Source organism: Terrapene carolina, unplaced genomic scaffold (assembly GCF_002925995.2).
Source record: "Terrapene carolina triunguis isolate 2854851 unplaced genomic scaffold, T_m_triunguis-2.0 Scaffold32862, whole genome shotgun sequence".
In the NCBI taxonomy this organism is placed as follows: Eukaryota; Metazoa; Chordata; order Testudines; family Emydidae; genus Terrapene; species Terrapene triunguis.
Genome location: NW_020697213.1, coordinates 2,563,696 through 2,586,310, shown reverse-complemented (window position 1 = coordinate 2,586,310; position 22,615 = coordinate 2,563,696). Strand labels below are relative to the sequence as shown.

Here is a 22,615-nt window from a genome sequence, read left to right as displayed (position 1 = left end):
TTGCATCACTGCAACCCGCACAATGGACTTCCCACCTCCAAACTGATTCACAACTGATCAGTAGCAGTCTGGAGTTGCCAGCTTCCACACAGCAATCGCCACTCGCTTCTCTGCTGTGAGGGCAGCTCTCAATTTGGTGTCCTTGCACTGGAGGGCAAGCTCTGCACACAGTTCCAGGAAAGTGGCTTTGAGCATCTGAAAGGTCTGCAGCCACTACTCGTCATCCCATACCTGCATCATGATGCGACCCCGCCACTCAGTGCTTGTTTCCCAAGACAAAATATCAATGGTCCACTGTATGTAGCTGCCCCATGAATACCAACAGCAACCCTAAATTGTTTCTTTCCATGGCATGCAGCAAGGCAGACACCACAGTGTCATTATCAGATTTGCAGCTCATGAAATACTGCAGGATCAGCCGCATTGTGTTTGTAATGCTCATCGCAAGACTGGAGAGCAGTGCAGGATCCATGCTTTCAGACAGAAATGGCAGATGCACAGTTTACAGGGGCTGTTGAAAAGTGGCGCAAAACGTAGCAGGAAGCCCATGGAATGATGGGATGAAGAAAACTGCATCATGGGATGCTGAGCCCGCCCCCATGATTCACTGCGATCCCTTCCCAGAGCACCCAGCGGCAGATAGCTATCCACAATGTACTGCTCTCTCTGTCAATGCAAGAGCACCAACTGTGGATGCACTCCGCCAACACAAGGAGCGTTATGTGGACATGCAAAAGTGGTTTAATTACAGCAGTGGATGATCGCTGACCTAACTTAAGTCAACTTAACTTTGTAGTGCAGTCATAGCCAGAGTGTCACAGATAAATATCAGGTGGCACAGAGTATTTAGCATAAGTAGTAACCACATATTGTAAGAGCTCATTCCAGGTGAAGTGGCCAGTTAACACCTCACAGTCATCGGACATAGTGAGTTACAGATTGTTGTAATAAGCCATAAATCCAGTGTCTTTATTAAGACCATGATTGTTAGTGTCTAGTAAAGTTATGAATGTAAGCTCCCAGGCTTGGCTTTGGAAGGTGATTGTGACAGGGCATCACCCCACTCCTGCCTCTTTTCTAGCCACACACCACTCAAAGACCTACTTCTGGCCAAACACCCTGTGTGCCATTTATTTACAATGTTCTCTCCTCCACCCTTACAAACTTGTGCAGCTCTGTATTTCCAATAGCATATACTCCTTAGGTGTCTTCCCACTGAGAGATTTTTCCTGGCTCTGACTCTTCAAAAGTGAAATCCCAGCAAGCTGCATGGAAACTTTTTAAAGACACCATAATAGAGGCTCAATTTAAATTTATACTTCAAATTAAAAAACATAGTAAGAGGACCAAAAAAGTGCCACCGTGGCTAAACAACAAAGTAAAGGAAGCAGTTAGAGGCAAAAAAGACATCCGTTAAAAAGTGGAAGTTAAATCCTAGTGAGGAAAATAGAAAGGAGCATAGACTCTGGCAAGGGAAGTGTAAAAATATAATTAGGAAGGCCAAAAAAGAAATGGGAAGAACAGCTAGCCAAAGACTCAAAAAGTAACAGCAATTTTTTTTTAAGTACATCAGAAGCAGGAAGCCTGCTAAAGAACTAGTAGGGCCACTGGATATCAAGATGCTAAAGGAGCACTCAAGGAAGATAAGGCCATTGCGGAGAAACTAAATGAATTCTTTGCATCGGTCTTCACAGCTGAAGATGTGAGGGAGATTCCTAAACCTCAGCCATTCTTTCTAGGTGACAAATCTGAGGAACTATCCCAAACTGAGGTGTCATTAGAGGAGGTTTTGCAACAAATTGATAAATGAAACAGTAATAAGTCACCGGGATCAGATGGTATTCCCCCAAGAGTTCTGAAGGAATTCAAATGTGAAATTGCAGAACTAATAACTGTAGTATATAACTTATCATTTAAATCAGCTTCTGTACCAGATGATTAGAGGATAGCTAATGTGAAACCAATTTTTAAAAAAGGCTCCAGAAGCAATCCAAGCAATTACAGGCAGGTAAGCCTAACTTCAGTACTAGGCAAACTGGTTGAAACTACAGTAAAGAATAGAATTTTCAGACACATAGATGAACATAATTTGTTAGGGAAGAGTCAACATGGTTTTTGTAAAGGGAAATCATGCCCCCCCAATCTACTAGAATTCTTTGAAGGGGTCAACGAGCATGTGCACAAGGGCAATCCAGCAGATATAGCATACTTAGATTTTCAGAAAGCCTTTGACAAGGTCCCTCACCAAAGACTCTTAAGCAAAGTAAGTTGTCATGGGATAAGAGGGAAGGTCCTCTCGTGGATCAATAACTGGTTAAAACATAGCAAACAAAGGGTAGGAATAAATGGTCAGTTTTCAGAATGGAGAGAGGTAAATAGTGGTGTCCCCCATGGGTCTGTTCTGGGACCAGTACTGTTCAACATATTCATAAATGATTTGAGAAAAGGGGTAAACAGGGAGGTGGCAAAATTTGCAGATGATACAAAACTACTCAAGATAGCTAAGTCCAAAGCAGACTGCGAAAAGTTGCAAAGGGATCTCATTAAACTGGGTGACTGGGCAACAAAATGGCAGATGAAATTCAATGTTGATAAATGCAAAGTAATGCACACTAGAAAACATAAGCCCAGCTTATGCACATAAAATGATGGGGTCTGAATTAGCTGTTACCACTCAAGAGAGAGAGATCATGGAATCACTATGGATAGTGATTTGAAAACATCCACTCAATGTGTAGTGGCAGTCATAAAACCTAACAATGTTTGGAATCATTAAAAAAGGGATAGATAATAAGACAGAAAATATCATATTGCCTCTATATAAATCCATGGTATATCCACATCATGAATACTGTGTTCAGATCTGGTCGCCCCCTCTCAAAAAAAGATATATTGGAATTGGAAAAGGTACAGAGAAGGGGTATGGAACAGCTTTCATATGAGGAGAAATCATTAAGACTGGGACTTTTTGGCTTGGAAAAGAGACGACTAAGGGGGGATATGACAGAGGTCTACAAAATCATGACTGGTGTGGAGAAAGTAAATAAGGAAGTGTTATTTACTCCTTTTCATAACACAAGAACAAGGGGTCACCAAATGAAATTAATAGGCAGCAGGTTTAAAACAAATAAAAGGAAGTACATGTCTTCACACAATGCACAGTCAACTTTTAGAACTCAGTGCCAGGGGATGTTGTGAAGGCCAAGACTATAACAGGGTTCAAAAAAGAACTAGATAAGTTCATGGAGCCTAGATCCATCAATGGCTATTAGCCAGGATGGGCAGGGATGCCAAACCACATTCTAAAGTGTCCCTAACCTGTTTGCCAGAAGCTGGGAATGGGTGACAGGGGATGGATCACTTGATGATTACCTGTTCTGTTCACTCCCTCTGAAGCATCTGGCATTTGCCACTGTTGGAAGGTAGAATGCTCGGCTAGATGGACCATTGGTCTGATCCAATATGGCCATTCTTATGTTGTAAGACTCTCAGTCTCTTCCCCCCACTTGGCACTTCCTTCCTGTACCTTTTCTACTTTTTGGGTTAATTAGCCTTGTAGCTCTCTCCAGTCCATCCCCAATTGCTCAACTGGACAAAGTTTTGCCCCTCAGGTTTGCTCCGGGGTGATTTAATTGGTGATCCAGTTATCAGAGTGTTGGTACAACTACTGTTGCCCAGCACTGTCATAGTACTCTGAAGGTTTCCTTTATGGATAAGAACTGACAGGTCAGATACGAAGTGATTGCTTTGTGAAAACAGTTCATCCACCGGTGATCTGGTGTTTTTGTCTTTCAGCATCTTTCTGTGAGTTCATGCGAGAGCATAGTGATTGTCTCATTTCACCCACACACTTGTTAATGGAGTATTTAATGCACCGGATAAGGTACACCATACATTGTGATAGGCATGTGCAGGACCCATGTATCTTGAAAGGTGTATTGTGTTCATCATCATAGCAGTGGAGATATGTCTACAGGTTTTGCATGTTACGGCAGGATTTGGTGCTGCTTTGAGTTGGTGCGTTCAGGTTAGTGCGGAGGTTTCCTCTGATGATGACAACTAAGTCTACCTATGTTAGGTCAACGTACAGCCACTGCAGTAATTACTGCAATTCTTCATGTCCACACTACCCTTCTTCTGTCGGTGGTGTGCGTGCTCACCAGGAGCACTTGCCTCAACTTACGGGGGACAGTTTGGGGGCGGCTGAGAGGCCGGGCTCCCAGCTGGGAGCTTGGTGCCAAGTTGACAGGCAATGTAAGTCACGCAGAGTCTACACAAACACTGCGTCACTCTAACTATATCAACCTCAGCGTTACAACTCTTATATAGGTGGAGTGATTAAGTTGGTGTAGTGAGGGAATTACATTAGCAGGAGCAACGCTGTAGTGTAGATACTTAAAAAGTTAGGTCGATGTAAGCTGCCTTATATTGACCTAACTCTGTAATGTAGATCTGGCCATATTTATAGTGGAAAACAATAAGAAGTTTATCATCAAAAATTCAAGCAATAGTGAGTAAGCGGAAGCAAACGGTTACATATAAAACAAAATAACAAAAGACTTTCTAGAAACTAAACTTAACTAACAGGCTAGCTTTCTGTCTAAAGTTTATCTCACCACCAAAGTCCTCTGCAGCATTTTCAACCAACGTTGGGTGAGATGCCATTTTCAGGAACGTAAACGCACTGTCTGTTTACTTCCTGGGTCCAGAATAAGAGGGTGTATTCTTTACCGTCTACCTATACTCCCCATAGTTCATTGACTGTATTCAGAGACTGTATAACCACCTGTAATTTGTTTTTCCTGTGTGCTCCTTCCCTGCTGACTTCACATCTCTTTGATAACTTTGTATGTAAAAGGGCATCCATTTATAATGCTTAATTTACTCGTCTGACAGAAAACCTGTTTTTTCACTCCTGCTGGTGATTCGTTCCTTAATACAAACTCTAAGAATATATTTTCAGTGTATATATACACACACAACTCCTTACACAGTGTCACGGAGTGTGGGGGGACACAAGCCCCTGCACCCCCGGCTTCCTGCGATTCACCATGACTCTCAGCCAGCCAGTAAAGCAGAAGGTTTATTTAGACGACAGGAATACAGTCCAAGACAGGTCTTGCAGGCACAGACAACAGGACCCCCCTCGGGTAGGTCCATCTTGGGCTCCCAGGGCGCCCCAGCCCCCTTGGGAGGTCGGAGCCCCACCTGCCTCCCAGCCAGCTCCCCAGCCAGCTCCTGAAACTCTGCCTTCAGCGACCCCTCTCACAGCCTTTGTTCAGTTTCCCAGGCAAAGGTGTCACCTGCCCTCTAACCCCTTCCTGGGTTCTCATGTTACATGCTCAGGTATTCTCCATCGGTCAGTCTCCCATCCCCCAATGCAGACTATCCTAGCCATACTCCCCTGTCAGCATTCAAGGACCACAGTAAGAACAGTCCCAGTTCGTCACACACAGTATCTGTACATACATTTCATAACTATATTAATAACCAGTGTGATCCTGGCTTTCATGTAAGCCCTCACATGACATTTTTTAGTGCACCAGAATGTATGTACCAGAATCAGGACATTTCTGTAACACACTGGTCAGTTGGCATTAAGGCCTCCTTGGGTCATACTGCGAAAGTCACTCTTGGGTTCTCAGTAAGGGTCACAGAGCAAGAGGACCTGTCTCACCAGTGATGCCTTTACTCTGTCTGCACCCAAACCAAGACATAGGGCAAGTCTATAACCACAGATGAGAGGTGTTTAAGGGCCAAGACAAAAGTCAGATAACTCACTTGAACAGGTTGCCAATCTGGCTTGGCAGGTGATGAAGCCCATTACAGGAAATGTTGAGTTCAGTCAGATTGGAGATCTCACACAGTAATATAGGAAGCTTCCCCAGCATATTATGGGACAGGTTCAGGCCCTTCAGCTGAGAGAACCTAAATGTCAAGTATACAAATTATTCATAAAGCATAGTGGTTAGTGACAAATACACATACAAGGACAAGCGCAAAGGTTCTCTGAAGTAGTCCAAGTACTTTCTTAAATATGACATCCCCTTTTCTCAAACCAGCTATAGCATGGCATTTCCTGTACCAAACAGGCTATAATCCATCAATAATATATACCTAAGGCTAAGATTTTGTCACGGACATTTTTAGTAAAAGTCACAGACAGGTCACAAGCACAAAAGAAAAATTCACGGAAGCCATGACCTGTCCGTGACTTTTACTAAAAATATCCCTGACAAAATGGGGATCTGCAGGTCCCCACACTGCCTGAAGTGGGACAGCTGCACAGGGGCTAGGAGCCGCCTGCAGCAGCTAGGGGGCCCGTGGCAGCAGGGAGCTCAGGGGTTCCCCTGCCACAGCCAGGAGCTGCGGGGTTTCCTGCTGCCTGCAGCAGCCGGAGGGTCAGGGGTTCCTCCGCCACTGGCGGCTCTGGAGGCTCCTGCTGTGGCCATGAGATCGGGGGTTTCCCCGCCACTGCCACGAGCTTGGGAGTACCCTGCCATCTGCGGTGGCTTGGAGCTCCGGGGGCCAGCCAGAGGCGGCGGGGTACTTCGCGGCTCCCTGCAACTCCTGACCACTGCAGGCTGAAGTCACGGAGGTCGCTGGAAGTCAGATTCCGTGACTTCTGCAACCTCTGACTAAATGGTAGCCTTATTCATAACATTACTTCTGCTCTATATTGGGTAAGACAAGAGAATTCTAAAGTTAGGTCAACCCAGCTATGTTGCTCAGGAGTGTGAAAAATGCACAGCTAGGTAGTTAAGCCGACCTAAACCCTGGTAGACATCTCTAGGTCAATGGAAGAATTCTTCGGTCGAACTGGCTACTGCCTGTCGGGGGGAAGATTTACTACAGCAACACGAGAACCCCTCCCTTTGCTACATTGAGTGTCTACACTGAAGTGCTGTAGCAGTGCAGCTCCAGAGTTTCTAGTGAAGACAGACTAAGAGTTACACACACTCCCATCTCTTTAAACTCAGAAGCAAAGCAGACAATATCTGTCTGCTAGATAAACACCTTGGATTAGGGACTATAAACATTAGAACAGGAGATTAATTAGCAATTTAAAATAATTTCTTCCAACAACAGTGTGTCTCATCTGAAGGATTTTCATAGATTCATAGATTCTAGGACTGGAAGGGACCTCGAGAGGTCATCGAGTCCAGTCCCCTGCCCGCATGGCAGGACCAAATACTGTCTAGACCATCCCTGATAGACATTTATCTAACCTACTCTTAAATATCTCCAGAGATGGAGATTCCACAACCTCCCTAGGCAATTTATTCCAGTGTTTAACCACCCTGACAGTTAGGAACTTTTTCCTAATGTCCAACCTAGACCTCCCTTGCTGCAGTTTAAGCCCATTGCTTCTTGTTCTATCCTCAGAGGCTAAGGTGAACAAGTTTTCTCCCTCCTCCTTGTGACACCCTTTTAGATACCTGAAAACTGCTATCATGTCCCCTCTCAGTCTTCTCTTTTCCAAACTAAACAAACCCAATTCTTTCAGCCTTGCTTCATAGGTCATGTTCTCAAGACCTTTAATCATTCTTGTTGCTCCCTGGACCCTTTCCAATTTCTCCACATCTTTCTTGAAATGCGGTGCCCAGAACTGGACACAATACTCCAGCTGAGGCCTAACCAGAGCAGAGTAGAGCGGAAGAATGACTTCTCGTGTCTTGCTCACAACACACCTGTTAATACATCCCAGAATCACGTTTGCTTTTTTTGCAACAAACAAAAGGATGGGGTGGAGGATTTCAAATGTGGGTTGAAAGTCCTCATTTCAGTAAGTCTACCTTCAACGTACCATTTGAGGGTGGTAAGCGACAAAGGTGGGACAGGAAAGCAGGAAATGAAACTGTTTAGCCACCAGATTAACTAGGGCCTTGAATGAATTTGGTGAAAGGCCAAGAGAAAAAGGTGTTTGGTGTAAACCAGGCACATCAAAAGAAACCTCAAAAGGCATAAACAGGGCTGTAAAGGGGGAAGCCCAGAGGCACTGTCTCTGAGGCCACATTCCACACTAGGAAAAGTGAATTGCTAAACTAAAGTTATTCACTGTAATTGGAGTTCTTTTAAAATGGACTCTACATTTTCACATTCACAGGGTGCACAGCTGGTGCCACTCTGATGGCACAATGTTTCATAGCAGTACTCACTGGAGTGCTCTCCTGTCCCTGGTTGTGGTGGAATGGTATTACTACTTTGGGAAGAAATTTAGGATGGGGACCATAGACACCAGCTTCCTCTGGGCCCAGGTGTTGCTCAACCCCCTGCTCCGCCCCAGGTCCTGCCCCCCACTTGCTCCCTTCCCCCAAGTCCCCAAACCCATCTCACCCCTTCCCCCAAGTCCCCACTCCCACCCTGCCTCTTCCCACCTCCTCCCCTAAGGGTGTACCGTCCCTGCTCCTCCCAGAGCCTCCTGCACACCGAGAAACATCTGACTATGGCAGGCGGGAGGCGCTGGGATGGAGGGGGAGGAATTGAACAGCAGGGATGGATGGGAGGTGCTGGGGGTGGGGGAAGGAGAGCTGGCTACCAGTGTGTGCTAAGCACTCGCTAATTTTTTTTCCACGGCTGCTCCAGGGCTGGAGAGCACCCACAGAGTCAGCACCTATTGTGGGGATAGAGAACCACTTTATTCTTGTGGAAAATAATGAATGACAAATCAGCGATGAGCGCTTGTATTTCACTTACTTTTCTACCAGATGTGATTGCTATAACAAAAGCTGTCTTTAATTGAAAAGTGAAATAGGGAACATTTCCCCAAGGTTCAAAGGAAGGTTTCACAAGCCGAATAAACACTAGGTTGAGGTCCCAAGTTGGTGCTGGTTCTTTGACTGGAGGGTAAACATTCATTAGTTCCTTCACAAATCTTAGCTGTGTCATAGGTAAATACAGTCTTATGATCAATGAGGATGTGGTGTGCAGAAATAGCTGCCAAGTGCACTTTGACAGATGATCTAGAGAGTCCTTATAATTTCAAATGGAGCAAGTACGCCAGTATGGACAGAATGAAGGCTGATGCTGAATCCAGGTTATTTGCCCAAAATTGAAAATATCTTTTCCGTTTGAGATAATAGCATCTACAGATTGACTGTTTTAATAGCATCTGTTGGACACTGTCTGAAGAGGACTTTTCAAGGTCTGTCAAAGTCCTCCGGCCTATGCTGTCAACAGAAGACCGTGTGATCTGGGTGGATATCTGACCGTTCTGCTGGGTCAGCAGATCTGTGGCTACAGGGAGAGACAGAATCCTTTAGATAGATGAAAGAGGCCTGGAAATCACTCACTCAGGCTGGGGCAATCACAATTATTCTGGTCTTGTCCTATGTTTTCTTTAGAATTCTTTGAATGACAAGAAATTGGGGGGTGGGAGGAAGCACAGACGAGATCTATTTCCCCAGTCGAGCAGAAATGCATCCAATATGGACTGGCTGGCTGTGCCTGCTCTCGAGCAAAACCGTGGGCCATGTTGTAAACAGGTCTCTCTCTCTCTCGATACCCTCAGAGACAGAAGATTTTTGTCTACTACCAAGTTCTACAGTAACCATTTATGCTGCTCTCTTCATGTCACTGCTCAAATGATCTGCAAGGTCTTTGCCACAAGATGTATAGAGATATGAGATAATTAATGTGCCGGATGCACCAGTTTCATAATGCCACAGCTGCTTTGCACAGTTGACTGGAATGAGCTCCTCCTTACATGTTCACATAGAACACTTCTATTGTGTTGCCCATGACCACTTGGGACCACTTTGTCTTGTAGATGTGGAAGAAAGGTTTTGAGTGTCCACTGAATTTCTCTAATTCATGGACACTGATATACAGATTCTTTCCCCAGAGATTCCAATGGCCCCGAATAGCCAGGTTATTGAAGTGAGCTCCCTATCCCAAACTGGAACCACTGGAAGTGACTGTAGCTGATAGGACTGGGGAATTGAACATTACCCCTTTTAGAACTCTGCTGCATCTCTCACATAAGGGATAGGAGTACTTCCCTGGCAACTATTTTATAAACATGCTATATTAAGCAAATAATCTTTGCTAGCCAAAGCTGAAGCCGAAGAGTTTTCATCTTGAGGCTAGTATATAGGGTTATATAGGTAACTGAAGCCATGAGGCCTGGTCCATCAGTTTGAGGATCATCATTGAGGCTACATTTTAGTCACGGCGCTTACCTGGGGGGCTCCCCGGAAGTGGCGACATCCCCCTTGCTCAGCTGCTAGGTAAAGGCATGGTCAGGCAGCTCTGCAGGCTGCCTCTGCCTGCAGGCACCGCCCCTGCAGCTCTCACTGGCTGGGAACCACGGCCAATGGGAGCTGCGGGGGCGGTGCCTACAGGCAGAGGCAGGCTAGTGTGCAGAGCTGCCTGGCCATGCCTCCACCTAGCAGTTGAGCGAGGGGAATATCGCCGCTTCTGGGGAGCCCCCCCAGAGCCCACCTCACCCCATCCCGTGCTACAATCCCCTGCCCCCTCTCACACCCAAACTCTGCTGCTGGGAAGAGGGAGGGGGCAAGGGCCCGAGACTGCCCCAGCAGTGGCCGGTGCACCTGGTGCAGGGGCTGCCTGAGCTGCTCCTGAGCCAGGCGCACCAAACACTACAGAAGTCATGGAGGTCACGGAAACCGTGACCTCCGTGACAATCTCTCAGCCTTCATCATCATCACTATTCGACACAAGTTCTTCTGAACTACCTCTATCACTGTACGGATTTTTTTAAAAATCCTTATTCCAGGAAGAAGACTCTGCCTCTTTGAGAATCAGAATTGTGCTAGTAAATAGGATTGTGTGTAGGAACTGCGTGCAATTTATCTTTCCCCAGTTTATTTTGAGTTCCAGTTTTTTAATTAGGGAGCAGATCTGAAACATACCTGTGGATAGGTCATCTTGTGAAAATGCTTTGATGAGCTAGTTATTTGAATAAGGGTATATATAGGTAATCTGTGAACTTAGGTGTGCTGCTACTACAGACAGGCACTTTGTGAATACTTGAGATGTGGTCAAAAAGATCAACGGGAAAGATTCTATATATATTGTTAAAAATCTTCTCTCTCAATGAATGGTAACTGTGACATGAAAGTCTGATAGCAACATGGAAATATGCATCTTGTAAATTGAGAGCTCCAAACCACTCATGAGTGGACAGGGAGGGCATAACTGAAGCCTGAGTAAGAATATGGAATTTGAACTTTCTGATGAATAAGTTGAGCTATTGCAGATCTAGAATAGGTCAAAGGCCTCCACCCTTTTTTGAGATGAGAAAAAGGAGAAGCTCTTTTCCTGGAATTCTTCAGGAATTTCCTCTGTGGCACTTGCCTTTCACTTCTGCCCTTAGCAGTCTCTGGTGAGAGAACCCTCTGAAAAGGGGAGATTTGTGGAGAGGGATGGTGGTGAACTGAATGAAGTAAGCCCTTGGGAAGATTTCCAGAATCTGTCTGTAGTGATGATGGCACTCCAGGTATTGAAGGAGAATAAAAATCTGTTTCCAACATGGGTGGGGAAGTTGGTACATAAGTTAAAGTTGTTTTAAGGCTCCTGAGGATCTCATCAAACCCGAACTCTAAGACCAGGTGCAGAAGACTAGGGATGTAGTTGGTTTGCCTTTCAGGCGAGGCTTGTAAATTTTTCTCCTCTGCTGTTGCTGTGCAGATTGTTGTTGGTATGGTCTTTTATGAATAAAGTAGGATGATGAGACAATGACTGGTATTGCTTCCTGTGGCACCTGAAGGTGGAAATCTCGCAGAAAGTTGAGAGCTGCCTAGGGATTTAGGTAATAGCTGAAGCTACTATGCTAGAATTTGTATCCAAAGAGGCTCTTAACGGATGTTTGACTCTTAACTGGCCCTCACAAATTAAAACTTTTACCAGTTTCTTCTGCTTCTCAGGTAGGGATTTGGCAAATATGGTAATTTGGTCCCATAGATGGTACGGATACCTGGATATTAACAGCCTGGTCTATTCTAAAACTGAGCAGATACTCTAATGCCCAGTAACACTGAAGAAAAGACCATTCTGTCTAGGACATCAAGCTTTTGCCTTCCCTGCTGGACAGAGTGGAACTTATCCTGTTATTCTCCTGAAAGTTGCAGTGACAACTAGCGAATTAGGGAATATTACAGAAAAAAGGAAAAACTCTCTATAGCCAATTGGTAGAGCTTATCTGCTTTTTTGGTCATAGCTTCTCCAGAGGTGAGATTCATCCACAGACTCTTAGGCCTGGTCTACACTGGGGGGGCGGGAATCGATTTAAGATACGCAACTTCAGCTACAAGAATAGCATAGCTGAAGTCGACGTATCTTAGATCGACTTAGAATCACTTACTTCGCGTCCTCACGGCACGGGATCGACGGCCGCCACTCCCCCGTCGACTCCGCTTCCGCCTCTCGCCGTGGTGGAGTTCCGGAGTCGACGGCAGAGCGATCGGGGATCTATTTATCGTGTCTACACTAGACACGATAAATCGATCCCCGATAGATCGATCACTACCCGCCGATCCGGCGGGTAGTGTAGACATACCCTTAGCTGATTGTAGTAATCCTTCCAGCACAGGGCAGGTAATTTTACTCTTTGAAGGAGAACCTAGAAAGTGTAAAACAGAGTTAAGTCTCTTACATTGTCACTGATGGAATTTTCAGGTTATGAGACCATTGTCTTAACCAACTCTTGACAATGGCTAGGCTGCTGGTGTGCTGAGACTACAGCCTATCCTGTTGAGCAATATTGTCTCACTGTTTCCTTGTACTTGCCCATCAGTCTGTGTGTATCCATCCGTTGTCTCTTGTTTTATATTTAGTTGGTATGCTCTTTGGGACAGGAACTGTTCTTTTGTTTTGTGTTTGTATAGTGTCTAGCACCACGGGGTCCTGGTCCATGACTGCGGCTCTTAGGTGTTATGATAATACAAATAATAATTAATCACCAATTTGTAAAATTGAATCACAATTTCCAAAGGAGAAAAGGCTGAGGATACCAAGACATTCTCATCCAGTGACATTTGAATGTTTGGCTTCAGATCCACCTCCTGAAGTTCAACAGGTACCTCAGGGTTCTTTGGACAACATGTAGCTTCTGAGACAGCTCTCTGGAAACTGGAAAGGTAGACAGATCTGGTTGCATCAGAGCCAATGCATGTGATTTGCTTTGCCCCCTTAGAGAGGAACGTTTTTTTTTTTAAATATAGATTCGTCTATCTGGGTGATGGAAAATATGACCATCTGGCCCATGGTGGTATGTCCTAGTCTTGCCTGTATCCCTGTATCAAAATTTCTATTATAAAAAACTAGTGGGTAAGAGTATTCCCTTAGTCTATGTCAGTGGTTCTCAAATGTATTTGATCACGTCCCACTTCTTTGTGTCTGTAAGTAGTTTATGCCTGATAAAAAAAAAAAAGCTTGCAACTCATTAAATATTAAAAAGTAGGGCAAGCACTCATTGTAATAATAGCAAAAGCAAAACTGTGATTGTGGTCAATGCTTACAATTAAATGTGCACACTGCATCATTGCAAATGGATTAACATACAGATAGCAAAAACTTTGTATAATGCTATGTAAGCTTAACAGAAATCCATCAAAATACACAGCGCCATCTGAGGATCTGATATATCTGTAGGAATCAGCTTTGCTAGTTAGTTAATTAATTGATGTAGGTAAAATGTGTGCAGTAAGTTAAAGCCTCACATCCCCTCAGAATACATTCCGCGCCCCACCCCCAGTTTGAGAACCTCTGGTCTATATAATCTGTATCTAGTATCTCTATAATGTTCTCTGGTGTACTTGATCTACCTTGCAGGAGGGGAATAGGATAGTAAAATGTCAGGTCTATCTTGGCCTAAAACATCTGACTACAAATTCAACTGTGAATCAGATGGTTTGAACAGGAGATGTTGTTGATCTTGGAAAGTGTAGTACCGAAAAGGGTGAGGCAAACTTCCCCAGGGAACTGACAGTAATCCTACTGGGAGGGAGTGTAATCCTAGGGGAAGGTCGTCTTGTTAGAATGGAATTCTCCTTTTCTTTCCTAAGGTGGGGAGGAGGGGACAGCCCAGAAGCCTCTCTTATAATCCTCTTATCTTTTTGCCCTCGGGATTCTTGGGACTAAAAAGATTTTGGATCTAAGTGAATCTAGTTGTGGGTGCGAGTTGTATATTTGAGCCACTACAGTGATAGCAGATCTGGTAGATACCAAGGAGTCTGAAGTGATCTCTGCTCCCTTCTCCAGCAATGTCATTGGATCAAGTACACTTGTTTCAGAAGGGGTATGACTTTTCATATGGGTTTTGCTTTTAAAAACCACTTGGTTTTGGTCTGGGTTTTGAGGAGATTCTCTGGATCTCCTTAAAATGGATGCACTAGAATCTCTGAATGGATGCACTAGAATCCAGGGCATCTCAATGAGAGGACTGACTCTGCTGACAAAGGCAGACACCTTCGCTATGCCACTGTCTGGAACCAAAGGGGTGTGTTTCTGAGGGCCTGTTCTGCTGGCTGGTCAGATCCCATGGCTGTGGATTCCTCAGGACTGTGGTTCTACATTTGGCTCCCAAAGAGGAGGCTGGTAACTTTGTCTGAACTTTAGAATGCTTTTTAGCCTCTGTGAGGGCTGAAGCCAGCCAGTGCATGCTCGTGGATGCTATTGGCTTGGAACTGGAGGCTTTAACTGCTTGTAGTTGTGACCTGTAGCAGCAAGTCCTGGAGCCTCTTCTAATGCTCTTTTCTAGCACTTGAAGTGAAGGTGCTGCATATGGAACAGTGTGATAGAAAATGACCTTCTCCCAAGCAGGCTGGACACCAAACATGGGCATCTGAAGCAGCTAACACAGTAGAACAAGCGGTGCTCCTTTTAAATCCCGCCCTCTTCCTTTGTTGGATTTGCAGATCCATGCCAAGGAACAGGATACAATAAATTAATGTATTGAAATAAAGGAAATAATAAAACTAAGCCTAAACTTTAACTTAATAAACTAAGAAACAGTCAAAGGCTCTGTGTCTTGATGGACCAATCCAAGTCAGATTGAACGAGCAAGGTTCCCGGTCTGTTCTAAACTGCGGCTGGAAGGCACTTAGATGGCTGGAGTGCTCTGCCCGCTTTTTACAGCCTTGTCTTTAGAACATTCAGTAACAGTGAGGGGAAAACAGGAGGGGGTACGAGAGCACTTAATGGACATTGCTACAAGAACGTTCCACCATCCAAGCTGCACTGCCCATGCAGCCCATAAGTGGCAATCTGCACAGGCCAGTCAAAGAACACCACATATATGCACTTCTAGTGTAGATGAGGCTGTTGTAATTTTAACATATGTTAGCTGTCTAGGCTCCCCCCAGGGTTTATTCACAGATTACCTCTACCTGCTAACACATGCTAAAAATACACCTTTTTCACTAGTGAAGACAAAGCCTGAGAGACTGGCACAAAGAAGGGAGAATCTCTAGAAATGGAAAGCTAATACCCTACTGTAACTAAGCAGAAGAGGTACCTATCCAGCTTGGCTCTTGATGAGCACAAGAATAGATGCACCATGCAAACTGTTTCTTTTGTTTTATTTGGACCTTTTTGCTGTATTCTTACTAAATCTTGTTTTTAAAACTCTTTGGGAATTTCACATACACTGCCTCAGAGAGTTAAAACATTCCACCTCTAACAAGAGACTCCCATGCTCGACATTCTGTCTCAAAGGTATAGACTAAGGATTCCTCTTGCATAAGGTGTGTGACTCCTTTCTCAAGGCTGTGGTCTGAGACACATGGATACCTAGTGACCATGCATGCGAAATCAGTTTAAAAGGCAGAAAGTGGCAGTGCCCACTAAGCTGCATCCTGGGCACGATAGTACTAGTCTTGCACATTTATACAAGATTGGCTGCTGGCTAGTGAGATGCAGGTCTCCTTAAAGTCCTTTCTTTTGGGGAGTTTCAGCTTCATTGGGCAATGACACCTGCCAGGGAGAGAGATAAGAAGTCCAGCTTTTGGCATACTAAGTCTAGAATGCAGACTTGATTGCATAGCCAATGGCAATCAATCTAAGGAACCTGCCACACGGCTGTCCCACCCAGGGACCAGGAAAACAGCATCTTGAAAGCTGCTCAGGAATTTTCATTATTCTAATGTCATGATTTCTAGTTCTTTTCTCACTTTTCAAATACTACAATAGACCCTGAAAGGACCATTACAGTTTTTCCAGACAGAGAACCTACTATTATCACTGCAACTAAGCAGGTAGGAAACCAAGACAAGCTTAGAAATAGAAGAACCTGGATAATAAACTAGACTTTAGCCCTTGATGAAATTGCACAGAAATAGCATAGTAAAGGTATATTCTTTCACCTATACCTATGGTCACCTGAATATTTCATTGCTCTCAGGAGGAGGGAGACAAAATACTATGGAGAAATTAGAGGAGCATTTTTGCAGATTTCCAAAATAATCCTGCCACAGGAACACAGCTATTTGATTATGTTGCTGTAGGATGCCAGTTGGCTTTCAATATTTCACAAAGTAACTGCCAGAACCCCTTGTTAGCAAGTAAAAGAAGGCAGGGACTTGCAGGAAGAAAGACTGCCCCGCTCCATGCTTTACAACGGAGTCTGATTTATTTTGGGATTTGTTTTTAAAGTTCTCTTATTTTTAGGTCTAATTGGGTCCCTACACTCTCCTACTTATCGGAGCTAGCTGTACCTAGCATACAATCCATCATGCATCTCCCACACCCAGTAAATGGATAATTACAAGTTCCCAGTGTAAAGCTGGAGTCTCGCAGACACTACCGATTCTGAATTTGTGACAGCATTAAAGATTAATTAAAACAGGCTTCTTTTACACTTGCATTCCTTAGTACATGCTTTTACTCTTGACTGTTTTATCATATTCTCCCTCAGCATTTGTTCTTATATCTAACTATGCTGCCAGACTGTTTAGCAAATGGCATTATAATCACCACCATAACTTCCCTATGTAATAGCATATCACCACACAAGGTTCAGCACAATCATCCTTAATATGAAAGGAACGTGTGGAAGGACAGCCTGTACATACTGTAAATTGCTGGAAGTCGAACAGTGAACGGAGACAAAAATTATATTTCCTAGTCTTCATCACCTTGAGGTAGGCAGAATCCTCCCAAAGACCAAACTCTTACAAGTATGCCAACTTCCCACAAGGACCATGGACCCTCAGTATACTCCTGCCTCCTCACCCAATTGTATATTCCAGAACCGCAAAATGTAATAGAAAATGGTTCTCTGCAGACCTGCAAAGAGAGTCAAGACCCCCTGATCCATCCAGTCGCATAAAGTTGTGTCGCAGGTTGAGGTAGGTGATGTCTTGACTGTAGAAGAGATACTCAGGTACCTCCTCAAGGCTATAACAAGACAGATCAACTGTGCTGAGTCGCTGAGACACCACCTGAAAAAAAGAAAAGGGTAACAGAGTTACAGCTACATTTACAATTTTCTTTCCAGTTCAATTCAACGCAAGTTTATTGGCGGGACAAGCTAGACAAGTGCTAACAAAGCACAAGAAAATGAAACCCCTCAGGTATCTATCAGAGGCAAATTCAGCCCACCCAGGATAGGTTTACACACAGTGTTTAGGATTTGATCCCAGGCTTGTATGTTGCTACTGTCCATTCCTGTCGGCAGGCACATACACAAGCATGGAGAAGGGCACAGGAAAGGCACTGCTCTGATTTGCATACATTTTGCATACATCACAGGAGCAAAACTCTCTTGGCAGTTCAAAGATTGATATTTGGTCTCTTATGCAGCTGGGTGTAACACTGGTCCTGGGATGCACATGCACCCGTTCCAAGACTGGCCCCCTTTCACAGAATTGCTTTTCAAGTGAGGGGGCTGAGGGAATAGCAAGGTCATGTGACTATGTAAAAGGGCATGCTGAGAGATATAAGGGCAGCTTGTGTTCTGTTAGGAAGACTCCAACAGAATAGAGACAATTTTCCACAGTTCCCAAGCAGAGGGAAAGGAACCTGCTGGGAAGGTGGTGGTCAGACTAGATGATCTCAATGCTCTCTTCTAGCCTTGGATTCTATGACTGAAAAAAACTTCAGCTGAGACATTTGCAGGAAGAAAATCTCAGCTGGGACAGGATTATAAAGGACCAGGAAGTTCTGGAAAGAGGGCAAAACCCTGGTAAACAACTGGAAGGACTACTGAGCACTGGAAAAGTCTAAAAGGAACCGGTGAGCCTGGAAAAGCAGGGTGGGCTAACTGTTATTTTGAGAATAAACCAGACCCCATAAGGCGAGAGTAATTCAAAAGCACCAACTAAGGTGGTTTGACTAGAGGGGGGGGGAGAAAGGAGCTAAACTGAGGCAACAGATGGGTCCAGTGCTGATAAGCCCCTACTACACTGGGGAACGATCTATTAACTGCTTTGACAATTGCAACCTCTGCCTTAAACTAGCAGTGGAAGCAAACTGGAAGCCAATGGAAGAGGCAGACAGCTGCATTCTGTATCAACTGCAGTTTCTGCATTATTTTCACAAATTATACTACATAAGAGCAAAGTCTTTAGTAGTGAAAACATGTATACATTGGCCTATATGGTGGAAGCCATACACTTTATACAAGAAGCCTTTGTTAGCATTCAGGCCAATCAATGTAAAACAGAGAACAATAAATGCAAGTCAAACACATAGAAGATCTAGCATGGAGAAATGGGATATTTTATACAGCCAAAGCTAATATAAGACATTATCTCTTAACCTGTATTTCACATCAGAAGCTGATACTATCTAAGGTCTGAGTTAGCACAGTCCATCAATCACCAATAAACATGCTCTGTAGTACACAGGAATCATCATAGTGGATCAGACCAGTGCTCCATCTAGTCCAGAATTCTCTTTGGCAGTGGACAATACGTTTCAGATGAAGGTACAAGAAACCCTGTAACAGACAGTTATGCAATAACCTGTCCACAGAGAAACATCATCTGGCAGTTAAAGACTGGCTCATGCATTGAAGCTTGATAGTTTACATCCCATTTTTAATTCTACCTAATGTAACTGTGGATGTCCTTACTACCTGTATAACATCTAGTCTTTGTTGAATCCTGGTAAACTCTTGGCTTTTAGTTAAACAAAAATGTATTTCCTTAGATTAGATTTAAATTTATTGCCTTTCAGTGTCATTGAATGTCCCCCTGGTTCTCGTAGTCTGAAAAATGATCAATAAGAGCGCCTCATTACAGCAGACTTTCCAGGTCTCTAATAATTTTCATCCTTTTCTCTGGCTATTTCTGATATATCACTAGTTCCCTCACTGCCATCTAGGATTGAGTTTGGGCTTCAAAGTGGGATCCCTTGCTCCAAAGTACTCTTGCCCAGACAATGGTAATGTCAACTCTAGGGCCTCCTGAGTCTTAGGACCGATTCCACTAGGGTGTGGCACCAGTGAAACATAAAAACAGAAAAGCAGAATAGGCTTCCCCACTAGAGGTCCAGGAAGAATATAATGACAAAGCCACTCTAAGGAGGTGCTGACAAGGTGAGAGTCACTGGAACCTGACTCACTACCAAAGCCTGGAACAAAAGGAACAGGTGATGCTGTAACAGCCAATGTCAGGGGCTAAGACCGGATAACGGCACACCCAATATGGAGGACACAGTGGATGCCAATGTGCCCAGTGACAAAGAATCCAGTGCTAAAGGTTCTGATGCAGAGATCTCCAATGCCAGGAGTACCGAAGCCAAGAGACCCAATACAAAACACAAGTCTGATATAGCCAATACCAAATGAGTCTGTGCCAATGCACCTGAAGTATCTGATACACAAAAACCCAACAATGAAGAGGGTCTCAGACACCCAGGTTGGCACAGCACCGAGTTGTGAGATTCATGCTCATTTTTTCTGCTTCTTCCTTACTTGCAAGGACAGAAAATGATTCCAGAAATGCAATCCCTTCAGGATTTAATGGGCCTGCCACATGAACAGGATGTTGAAGTGAAGCTCAACACTGAAGCCATCCCCTTCTGACTCTGCTCTGATGTGGAATAAGCATGTGGACCTGAACAGAATCCACCTCCTCTGGTCGTATTTGGATTCTGTGCTAACTCAAATCCATCAGAGAGGCTCTCTGTGAGTCTAGCACATTGTTCAGGTGGATGCAGCCAAGGCAGTAGGAAGGACTTATAGACTGCTGTAGCTGGGAAGAAAGAGAAGTTAGTCTCTGGGATTAGTTTTGAAGACCGCAATAAACTTCAGATGCTTGGTTAATATGAATAGTGCTATCAGTGTGGGATAGCGCAGAACTACAGCTCGTAACTGCTACATAGCTGCCGCAGTCTGGTGGAATGCTGAAATGAAGCATCCAGCAGATCAGAGAGACATGCAGCGGATAAGTAGCCTCCAACCCACAGATGTCATAGTTCAAAGGAAGCCCTCAGGTGGCCTCGGTACTCTCTAAGAACATGAGTTAGAAGCTGTCTCTCAAAAGTAAGCCTGTTCCAAAATTCTCCAAGCTTTCTTTCCTCTTGCCCTTGTATCAGAGCACCCGCACCTACAGCTTATTGGGCCTCACCGTGGATGCCTGCCGGTGCCATCTCTGGTACTCTGCCAGCGTTTCAAAGCAAACATGGTAGGTTTGAGCTTGTGCACCAGCAGAGCTGAAAGCAAGCGAGTGCTGCCGACGCTTCACTTCTTCCACCTGAAATGGGAGAAATAAGAACAAAAAATAGCCCAGTCTACATTCCAACAATTACACAATCTGAAATGCGGGGGGTGGGAATGTTAAACAAAACCAATACAAGACACTCCACAAAGTACAGTCAAGTTAGTCCCCTCTGGCTGATATACAGCAAAAACTCCTTTTCAGAACCTCTCTGTTGAAACAGAGCAATTTTTACAGTAGGGGTGATGAATTTAGAAACCATGTACACCTCTACCTCGATATAACGCTGTCCTTGGGAGCCAAAAAATCTTACCGCGTTATAGGTGAAACCGCGTTATATCGAACTTGCTTTGAACCACCGGAGTGCGCAGCCTCCCCCCCCCGGAGCACTGCTTTACTGCGTTATATCCAAATTCGTGTTATATCGGGTCGCGTTATATCAGGGTAGAGGTGTATTTGGTTTGCTATTACTACTTCAAGCCAGGGAGTGTAATAGCACTCCCACCCCAGCACCCCTAGTTCCAGCACTTATGGAACAGACCCAATAAGTAATTATTTCTGGGTCATGGTAAATTGCTGGACAGAACCAATACACGTAAAAGTATCATGTAATTTATGGCTGAAGCACAGAACCTGCATTCCTTTCACTGTTTTATTAAACTAAAGATTGCCTAGTAAATAAGCAGAGAGGAGTGAGGCAGATGTATTCAAACATCTTAACACAGATTCTCACTAAAGAGGCCTAGACTGACTTCTTGTAGGGAACATAATTCCTGGTGGCCCCTTCATTCTCACATCTTACCTACAGGAAACTAACAAAGAATCAGTTAGGCCCAACAGCCTCACCTTCCCTCCGACAAGAGGCAGAATGTGCATCTTTCCTGTATGGCAATCCTTCACGGAGGATACGACGAGGCAGGTGCCACAGAGAATGACCAAGCGTTCTGCCCACTTGTGCAACTGTGTCTTCCCTTTGCGCACATTATAGACCCCAGACAGAAGGATTCGGTCTAGTTGCTCCACTTGACATGGCTTTTCTGAAAAGAAAATGGCACTTTATCATCCACTTTTCACTGGATTCTTTCTTTCCAGCTTATGGGGATAATTAGCACCAAAAAACAGCATGCAATCTCAGCTATTAAAAAAGACAACTATAGGTAAGTCAAGACAGAATAAATAGTGGTACACTGAGAACAGAGTCTCATTTGCAGGATAAACAGCCTGTAATAAATAATGCAATAATATTTACAAATATTTTGTAGAGAGATGAATGATTATATATTGTTATGCTCGAAGACATTAATGGCTGCAGTCAAGCGTGTCTGATCTACACGTAATCACAGACATCATTAAAGTTGATGGGCATGCTAGCCATCCTTCATTCTGGCTAAATGGAAATGCAATTAAGCTCCTTTACAGAGTAAGATAGCTGAAACCACTGCCCAAGGCACTGGGCCACATGGGAAGGCTTTAGCCAGAACTCAAGGCAAATGAGGAGTTTCCTTGGGGACTGATTGCAAAGGCAGGGGGCGCTGACTGGTTGCAGCTGTATTTGCATGAGTGGAAGAGATAGAAAGCAACCAGAAAGCCAGAAGGAAGCCAGAGAAACAGGCATGAGCATGCCCCTGAGAGGAAACAGAGACAGAATTCCTTGGGGGCACAAGACTGGCTGGTAAGGCAGGCTTGGAATTTGTGAGCAAGGAAACTGGTCTGCTGTTTGTTCCTCTGGTGTACACAGAAACAGAACTGTGTACATTCCTTGCATCAAAGAAATTCTGACTTGTACCATCAATTTCTCTTCCTAACAGAAACAACTTGGCAAGACCCCACATACTGCTAACTTCTCAGGCCAAGAAGCGAGAGTATGTTCTGAGATAAACTATCATAGAATCATAGAATATCAGGGTTGGAAGAGACCTCAGGAGGTCATCTAGTCCAACCCCCTGCTCAAAGCAGGACCAATTCCCAACTAAATCATCCCAGCCAGGGCT

The 22,615-nt window shown here is 44.4% G+C and overlaps 1 protein-coding gene across 1 annotated transcript in view; it reads right to left on the bottom strand.

Moving 5' to 3' along the window:
- Nucleotides 1-22,615, bottom strand: part of LOC112103878 (PH domain leucine-rich repeat-containing protein phosphatase 2) — a 125,454-nt gene that overhangs the window by 39,621 nt on the left and 63,218 nt on the right. The window contains exons 4-7 of the mRNA XM_024195851.3: nucleotides 21,471-21,661; nucleotides 20,535-20,660; nucleotides 17,248-17,402; nucleotides 5,782-5,928 (exon numbers count right to left, since the gene is read on the bottom strand). Of these exons, the coding sequence (XP_024051619.3) occupies nucleotides 5,782-5,928; nucleotides 17,248-17,402; nucleotides 20,535-20,660; nucleotides 21,471-21,661 (619 nt within the window). The remainder of the gene's footprint in view (nucleotides 1-5,781; nucleotides 5,929-17,247; nucleotides 17,403-20,534; nucleotides 20,661-21,470; nucleotides 21,662-22,615) is intronic.